The sequence below is a fragment of the Pelophylax lessonae genome (assembly GCF_965119305.1).
Source record: "Pelophylax lessonae genome assembly, chromosome: 12".
Lineage (NCBI taxonomy): Eukaryota > Metazoa > Chordata > Amphibia > Anura > Ranidae > Pelophylax > Pelophylax lessonae.
The window spans coordinates 15,681,790-15,691,167 of record NC_138779.1 but is presented as its reverse complement, the minus strand read 5'-3'; the positions used below and the strand labels follow the sequence as shown (position 1 = coordinate 15,691,167).

Below are 9,378 nucleotides of genomic sequence, written 5' to 3'. Positions count from 1 at the left end.
ACAATGTATCTATTTATTCCTTGTGTACCATGCTACAACGTATACATCTCCTTATTCCGTGTGCAGCATGCTACAAATGTATACGGGGGTCGATTTACTGAACCTGGAGAATGAAAAATCTGGTGTCGCTGTCCATGGTAGCCAATCAGCTTCTAACTTCAGCTTATTCAATTAAGCTTTGACAATAAAACCTGAAGCTTATTGGTTTCTATGCAGGGCTGTACCAGGTTTTGCAAACTCCAGTTTTAGTATATCAACCTCGATGACTACTTATTAAAAGTGTAGTATGCTACAATGTATACTTATTCTGTGTGCAACATGCTACATTGTATACGTCTACTTCTTCTGTGTGCAGCATGCTACAATGTATACGTCTACTTATTCAGTGTGCAGCATGCTACAATGTATACGTCTACTTATTCTGTGTGCAGCATGATACAATGTATACGTCTACTTATTCTGTGTGCAGCGTCATACAATGTATACGTCTACTTATTCTGTGTGCAGCATCATACAATGTATAAGTCTACTTATTCCGTGTGCAGCATGATACAATGTATACGTCTACTTATTCCGTGTGCATCATGATACAATGTATACGTCTACTTATTCTGTGTGCAGCGTCATACAATGTATACGTCTACTTATTCTGTGTGCAGCATGATACAATGTATACGATGTCTACTTATTCTGTGTGCAGCATGATACAATGTATACGTCTACTTATTCTGTGTGCAGCGTCATACAATGTATACGTCTACTTATTCCGTGTGCATCATGATACAATGTATACGTCTACTTATTCAGTGTGCAGCATTATACAATGTATACGTCTACTTATTCTGTGTGCAGCATGATACAATGTATACGTCTACTTCTTCTGTGTGCAGCATGATACAATGTATACGATGTCTACTTATTCTGTGTGCAGCATGATACAATGTATACGTCTACTTATTCTGTGTGCAGCGTCATACAATGTATACGTCTACTTATTCTGTGTGCAGCATCATACAATGTATACGTCTACTTATTCTGTGTGCAGGATGCTACATTGTATACTTATTCCGTGTGCAGCATGCTATAATGTATACGTCTACTTATTCTGTGTGCAGCGTCATACAATGTATACGTCTACTTATTCCGTGTGCAGGATGCTACAATGTATACGTCTACTTATTCTGTGTGCACCACAATACAATGTATACGTCTACTTATTCTGTGTGCAGCATCATACAATGTATATGTCTACTTCTTCTGTGTGCAGCATCATACAATGTATACATCTACTTATTCTGTGTGCACAACGATACAATGTATACGTCTACTTATTCTGTGTGCAGCATGATACAATGTATACGTCTACTTATTCTGTGTGCACCACAATACAATGTATACGTCTACTTATTCTGTGTGCAGCATGATACAATGTTTACGTCTACTTATTCTGTGTGCAGCATGATACAATGTATACGTCTACTTATTCTGTGTGCAGCATGATACAATGTATACGTCTACTTATTCTGTGTGCAGCATGATACAATGTATACGTCTACTTATTCTGTGTGCAGCATGATACAATGTATACATCTACTTATTCTGTGTGCACCACAATACAATGTATACGTCTACTTATTCTGTGTGCAGCGTCATACAATGTATACATCTACTTATTCAGTGTGCAGCATGATACAATGTATACGATGTCTACTTATTCTGTGTGCAGCATGATACAATGTATACGTCTACTTATTCTGTGTGCAGCATGATACAATGTATACGATGTCTACTTATTCTGTGGGCAGCGTCATACAATGTATACGTCTACTTCTTCTGTGTGCAGCATGATACAATGTATACGTCTACTTATTCTGTGTGCAGCATGATACAATGTATACGTCTACTTCTTCTGTGTGCAGCATGATACAATGTATATAAACATCCTGAATTAGTCACCTGCTGAGCCGACTTTTCAGAAAGTCTATGCCCCTCCCATGCCCACAAAAAAAAAAAAAAATGCCCTTTAGAAACCCCATCAGGACTTTGCTGCCCTGAAGTAACAGTCAACACCGACTATCCAACATCTTCCCTTTTGCACGAAGCCCCGACACCACGGTGCAGCCAAATAAAATGCAACAAGAGATAAGACTGGAGAAAATTCTGTGTCCTTAAACAAACCGACACAGTTTCAGCTTTTGTTATTTTGCCATTTTCTATTTTAATCTCAATCATTTTTTATTTTTATTTTTTTTTTGGTCCAATAAAAAAACAACAGCTTAACACTTTACTAGTCCTAAAAAATTGATAAATAAATAAAAAACGCATCTTATGGGGGAGGAAAAAAAAAATGTACGATACAAGGAGATGTCTGGGCCATCATAAATAGTAAATGAATTTAACGTAGCAATTAAAATATACTTTGTGGTATTTGAAGTTAAAATGCTAATGTGCCATTTTTCTGAAAGCCAGAGCATTTGGGATGGGGGGGGGGGGGGTGAAGGATAGAAAAAAAAAAAAACACTCGGCATGTCTATGGTGGAAGCGTCTTGATAGTGCATCACTACCCCCTTGTGGATTTGAAATATATTAAGTGTTACCTAAGATGATCGAATTACCTGCTATTATTATTATTTTATTTTTATCACACTGAGTGCAATTTTACAATGTTATTATTTATTAAACACGCAAGCTTATTAATGTTACCGCAAAATTGCCACAATACCGGCTGAAAGTAAAACTAATCACCGACGGGGTAAAATTATAGACTGAGATTTGGAAAATCATCACTAATCAAAATAAAATAAAAAAAAATACGGAATTTTACATCGTCAACGTATCTCTAATGATAGGTAGCCAGGATAGAACCCCCCTATGCATGCCCGCCGACGTTACGTATGGCGCGTCTCTACATTCGGCTAAGAGATCTTATGTTTTTAACACATCAAGTCTACGTAAGATGAAGACTTCAAATCAAAAGAGACAACGATGAAAACAAATACAGGCTCAACCTCCCCCCCTCCCCCGTCAATCAATCAATACACTATGGTGCTGCCATGTGCTGTGGCGTGCAATGAAGTAAACTTCACTAGGCTGATTTTTAAGGAAAGTTCTGAATCTGCTACAACCTGATCTTACTATGGAAACCATCAAATATGGATCAACATAAGTAACCAAATAACTAGACATGGAGGGGGGGGGGGGGGCGCTCCACACATACACATACACACGCATGCCAGGGATTAGGTTCCACAATATGCACTGTTCTCCATTTACCATACTTTCCGGCTGTCTGACGTCGGCTGCTCAAAGGTCCCTCCACGAGGTTGTTCATTGACATGATGAGGATAACGGTGGTGGTCTTCCAGAGAGCCAAAATCACACAGATGTCAGGGGGCCAAAGATTCTATCGGGAAGCCAAGACACCATGCCAGGGCACCCCCTCCCTTGTAGAAAAGAAAAAGCCCACACAGTCGACAGAGTAAATAAAAAAAAAAGGAGCAGAAGGCAGGTGGGGGGAGGTGGGGACGTCGGTGACCTGAGGAAGCTGGTAGCTAGCTGGAGAACCCCCCCCTTGACCTTAGCAGCTTGGTAAGCAGGAAAAAACCCTGCGACCAGGAAACAGGAAGGGGGGGAATATTGTGTAATACAGAAAAAAAGGGGGAGGTAGATATTGACCGGTTTGGATTTTGAAGGGAAGTGATAGGTGTCCCCAGAATGCTGGCAGACGCCCCCCGTCGTCCTCCTCCTCCTTTCTCAGGGCGTCCAGTAAGCAATCTTGAGTTGGGGGGGGCGGCAGTGAATGTCACTGACTTGACCGGAGGAGGTGACCCCAGTATATAAACACCACCTCCTGCACTTGAGGGTAGTAGATAAAGAAGCCTGAGCTAGGGGAGAGGGGGTGGGTTGTCACTGGTTGGGTAGCACGGAGTCCCTCTTGAATTCGTCGGAGACCCCTTCCGTCCTCTGACTGGGGAAGCCCAGGATGATCAGGACCCCCCCGTTCTTCTCAGGGGGAGCGTCAGAAGGGACGACTAAAAGGTAGGGATGCCAGAGAACCCCCTCCTCTCTCCTTGGGATGAGCAGCAAGAAAGCCTGGACAGGTGAGCCCAGGATGATGAAGACTTCCTTCCTCTTCTCAGCAAGGAAAGTCTGGACTAGCAGCAGCTTTCAGGTAGCCCCAAGAAGACGGCAGATCCTCCTCGGCTGGCTGGAGAACCCCTCCTTCTCCTCAGATGTCTACAGATGGTTGGCAGGTGACCCCTGAACAACGGAGATACCCTCCTCTCCTCTGGGTGGTCAGCAGGACAGCCTGAGCTGAAAGGAAGGGGTCAGTGATGGTGGACAGGTGATTACGGTGATCCCCCCACCTCAGAAGGCTATAGATGGTGGACAGGTGATGATGGAAACCCTCGTCTCTTCTCAAAGAGCTACGGATGGGGAACCATGTGAATGAAGAAGACCCCCTTCTGTCTATAGATGATAGGCAGGGAACCCCAGGTGATAGAGACACCCTCCTGTCCTCAGATATAGAGACACCCTCCTGTCCTCAGATGTCTACCCTAGGGTGATGAGAACCCCATCCTCTTCCGAGAGGTCTACAAGCTATGGGGAAGGTGGCCCCAGAACAACAGTAACCCCCTCTAAGAGTAATCTAGATGAAGGAACAGGTGACCCCAGACTGATTAGGTCCCTTCCTCCCCTCAGAAGGCTTTAAATAGCAGACAGGTAACCATCTCCTCTCCTGAGAGGTCTATAGATGAAGGGACAGGTGACCCCAGGATGACAGTGATCCCCTCTGATCTCCTGAGATATCTATAGATGGTGGACAGGTGACCTCCTCCTCCTCCTCTGATAGGTATGTAAAGTGCCAGGTGACCCCAGGATGAGGAGGTCCCCCGCCTGTTCAGATGTCTATAGATGGTGAACCCCAGGGTGATGGAATGAGCTTCTTTCCTCGGGGTGGTGTTGGTGACCCCCCTGCTCTCCTCTGATGTCTACAGATGGAGTAAGTGACCCCCCTCCTAAAATGTCTATAGATAGTGGAACAGGTGACCCCAAGATGATGGTGACCCTCTGATGTCTACAGCTGGAGGGAGCAGGTGACCCCCCTCCTCAGATGTCTATAGATGAGGGAGCAGATGACCCCAGTGTAATGGAAGGAGCTTCTCTCCTCAGGGTGGTCCCAGTAGGATGGTGACCCCCTCTTCCTCTTCTCAGGGTGGTGACCCCCAGGTATCTGTGCCCAGGGTGGACGGGTGATGGAAGGAGTTCTTCTTCTAAGGTGATGGTGAACCCCAGGTGCCTATGTCCAGGTTGGAGAGCTCTTCTCCTCAGGGTGGTGACCCCAGTGTGATGGTGACCCCCCTCCTCTCCTCAGGGTGAGATGGTGACCCCCCCAGGTGTCTATGTCCAGGTTGGAGGGGTGATCCTAGTGTGATGGTGACCCCCTCCTCTCCTCAGGGTGATGGTGACCCCCAGGTGTCTAGTTCCTGGTTGGAGGGGTGATGCAAGGAGCCCTTCTCCTCAGGGTGGTGACCCCAGTGGGATGGTGGCCCCCTCTTCTCCTCAGGGTGATGGTGACCCCAGTGTGATGGTGGCCCCCTCTTCTCCTCAGGGTGATGGTGACCCCCAAGGTTTCTATGTCCAGGTTGGAGGGGTGATGGAAGGTGCTCTTCTCCTCAGGATGGTGACCCCAGTTTGGTGGTGACCCCCTCTTCTCAGGTTGGAGGAGTGATGTTAGGAGCTCTTCTCCTCAGGGTGATGGTGACCCCCTCTTCTCCTCAGGATGGTGACCCCCGTGTGATGGTGACCCCCAGGTGTCTAGTTCCTGGTTGGAGGGGTGATGGAGGAGCTCTCCTCAGGTTGGTGACCCCAGTGTGATGGTGACCCCCTCTTCTCCTCCTCAGGGTGATAGTGACCCCCTCTTCTCCTCAGGGTGATGGTGACCCCAAGGTTTCTATGTCCAGGTTGGAGGGGTGATGGAAGGAGCTCTTCTCAGGGTGATGACCCCAATGTGATGGTGACCCCTTCTCTCCTCAGGGTGATGGTGACCCCCAGATGTCTAGTTCCTGGTTGGAGGGGTGATGGAGGAGCTCTTCTCAGGGTGGTGACCCCTCTTCTCCTCAGGATGATGGTGACCCCCTCTTCTCCTCAGGTTGGAGGGGTGATGGAGGAGCTCTTCTCAGGGTGGTGACCCCTCTTCTCCTCAGGATGATGGTGACCCCCTCTTCTCCTCAGGATGATGGTGACCCCCTCTTCTCCTCAGGTTGGAGGGGTGATGTTAGGAGCTCTTCTCCTCAGGTTGGTGACCCCAGTGTGATGGTGACCCCTCTTCTCCTCCTCAGGGTGACGGTGTTTCCCCCCTCCTATGATGGTGACCCCCAGGTTTCTGTGTCCAGGTTGGAGGGGTGAGGTTAGGAGCTTTTCTCCTCAGGATGGTGACCCCAGTATGATGGTGACCCCCTCTTCTTCTCCTCAGGATGGTGACCCCTCAGGGTGACGGTGTTGCCCCCCTCCTATGATGGTGACCCGGGGGAGGGGGTGTCAGTGTCTCCTCTCCTCCAGTGTGTGAAGTAAAGTGAGCCCACTCCTCTCCTCAGCTCTCCTCTCCTCCTGCTGCCTCCTCCCTCCTCTCCTTCCTCCTCCTCCTCTCCGCCGCCCCTCTCCTCTCCGCCCGCCGGTCTCTCCCCCCTCACACACTCTCTCTCACTCTCTCTCACACGCACCCAGCACGGGACACACACAGCCGCGGCTCCCCCCTCCTCCTCCTCCTCTCAGGTCGGCGGTTCCTTTTACCTTCCGGCTTGTTCTCGGCAGCCATTTCCCCTCCGCGCGCCACATCCTCCTCCTCGCGACCGGTTCCAAGAGAGGCAGAGGGAGCGCGCGCCCCCTGTGCGCTGGCGGCGGCGGCGGAGGGAGCGGGAACGCGCGCGCGCGACAGGGGCGCGGGGCCTGGCTTGTGGGAAGAAAGGGCGGAGACGGAGTAAAACTCGGCCACGCCCGCTTTGCCCGCCCCTTCTCCAAAGAGCCACGTGACGGAGGCGGCAGGCCTGACTGGCGTCCGCGGCCGCCAACGGCGCGCGGGCCTGGGGACAGCGAGGCCCGCCATTGGCCGAGGCGGACGACGCCCCCTTCAACCCCCTAAACAAAAGCGGCGATTGGCCGGGCGACGCCGGAGCTGGCGCGTCACGGCCAGTGGCGTCGGAGCGGGGACGGCGAGGAAGCTAGGATTGGGCGAGGGGGTCTAGGAGGCGTGGCTGGATGGGGGACGGGGAAGAGCATCGGCCAACCGCGGAGCAGGGAAGGGGCGTGAGCGCGTTATGGCCGCGCCCCCCTGCTGGGGCTGTCACACGTGAAGCGCTGCGAGGTCGGGGTGTCCCCGCTGCCCCCTGACAGTGCGCGTTCACGCCGCGGGGGGAGGAGGGGAACCTCGGAGCCGGGCCATGTGCACGGCTACGGCGTGTGTGTGACCTCAGGAGCCGGCGGTGTGTTGTCACCTCCTGTGCCCTCCTCATAGGATGACACTCGACTCCTCAGCAGCCAATCAGCGGCCTCTAATATGCAAAATAATACAAAAAGCCAATTTCAGAGTAACCCTTTTGTTATGATCAATCATTTTAGGCCTGAATATTACATAAAACCCCCAAACATGATTATTTCCAGACAGCAGAGTCCCTGGAGAATAAAATAGCGGTACTTCCAATTTTCTATGTCAGAAATATCAGCGCAACAGTTTGCAAAATGCTAAATTTAAGTCATAAAACACATTGAAGTTAATTCTAGGGCACAGAAACAAAATACATTATCCAATCTGGCAAAATATAAAAGGCGAGGTTACACCGAGTAAATAGATACCCCACATGCCAAGGCTTAGAACTGGTGGTGACTTACATAGATACCCCATATCTCCCCATAGGGGGCGCCACTTGCTGACCGCCTAACTGGGAATGTACATCACTACTTTGATGGTAACTTTTCAATGCCGGCCACTTTCACCCCCCTTCCTGCCCAGGCCAGCTTTCAGCGCTGTCACACCGTACATCACAATTGCGCAGTCATGCAACATTGTATCCATATTACATTGTTATCATTTTTTTTTTTTAGACAGATTTCTCTTGGTGGTGTTTAATCACCACTGGAAAGGGGGGGGGGGTATCTTTTGCTAAAAAAAATGAAAAAAGACCCAAAATTTTGAAAAACAAAATATTTTTCTTCGTTTCTGCCATAAAATTTTGTAAATAAGTAATTTCTCTCCTTCACTGATATGCAGACTTTATGTGCACTGATAGGTGGCACTGATGGGCAACCCTTATAGGCACTGATATGCGGCACTGATGGGCAGCCTTTATGGGCACTGATAGGCAGCACTGATAGGTGGCACTGATGGGCAGCCTTTATTGGCACTAATGGGGGTGGGGCAATGATGGGCACCAGGGCCAGCCTTAGGTGTTCAGGCGCCCTGTGCGAGCTAATCCTGTGGCGCCCCACCCCCCCGCGCGCATTTTCTTGCACCTTTTTTGCACTTTATTTGACTTTTCTTTTTTATGATCACTAATAACTTAGCCCCCCTTACATCAGAGACCCCCCACACAGAGCCCCCTTTACATCAGAGACCCTCCACACAGAGCCCCCTTTACATCAGAGACCCCCCACACAAAGCCCCCCTTAATTTAGAGCCTCCCTACATCAGAGAGCCCCCCCACACAGAGCCCCCCTCACATCAGAGAACCCCCACACAAAGCCCCCCTCACATCAGAGCCCCCTTACATCAGAGACCCCCCACACAAAGCCCCCCTAACGTCAGAGACCCCCCCCCCCACACAGAGACCCCCTCACAAAGCCCCCCTAAGATCAGAGACCCCCTACACACACACACAAAGCCCCCCTCACATCAGAGACCCCACACACAGAGCCCCCTTACATCAGAGACCCCACACACAGAGCCCCCTTACATCAGAGACCCCCCACACAAAGCCCCCCTAACGTCAGAGACCCCTTCACAAAGCCCCCCTAAGATCAGAGACCCCCTACACACACACAAAGCCCCCCTCACATCAGAGACCCCACACACAGAGCCCCCTTACATCAGAGACCCCCCACACAAAGCCCCCTTACATCAGAGACCCCCCACACATCAGAGACCCCCTCACATTAGAGACCCCCCACACAAAGCCCCCCTAACATCAGAGACCCCCACACAAAGCCCCCCTAAGATCAGCGACCCCCTACACACACACACAAAGCCCCCCTCACATCAGAGACCCCCGTCACGAAGCCCCCCTCACATCAGAGACCCCCCACACATCAGAGACCCCCCCGACACAAAGCCCCCCTCACATCAGAGACTCCCCACACATCAGAGACCCCCCCACACAGAGC

General features: G+C 49.9%; 1 protein-coding gene across 9 annotated transcripts in view; it reads right to left on the bottom strand.

Annotated features, from left to right (window-relative positions):
* Positions 1–6,952, bottom strand: part of CAMTA1 (calmodulin binding transcription activator 1) — a 2,131,086-nt gene extending 2,124,134 nt beyond the window's left edge. For 7 of the 9 annotated variants that reach the window (XM_082273274.1, XM_082273270.1, XM_082273277.1 and 4 more), the window contains exon 1: positions 3,274–3,918. In XM_082273274.1, coding sequence (XP_082129400.1) covers positions 3,274–3,337 — 64 coding nt within the window. In that variant the 5' untranslated portion in view covers positions 3,338–3,918. Of the gene's footprint in view, positions 1–3,273; positions 3,919–6,795 lie in introns of those variants that run through there. The other 2 variants (XM_082273273.1, XM_082273276.1) reach the window with 2 other exon arrangements.
* Positions 6,953–9,378: the final 2,426 nt, after the last annotated feature.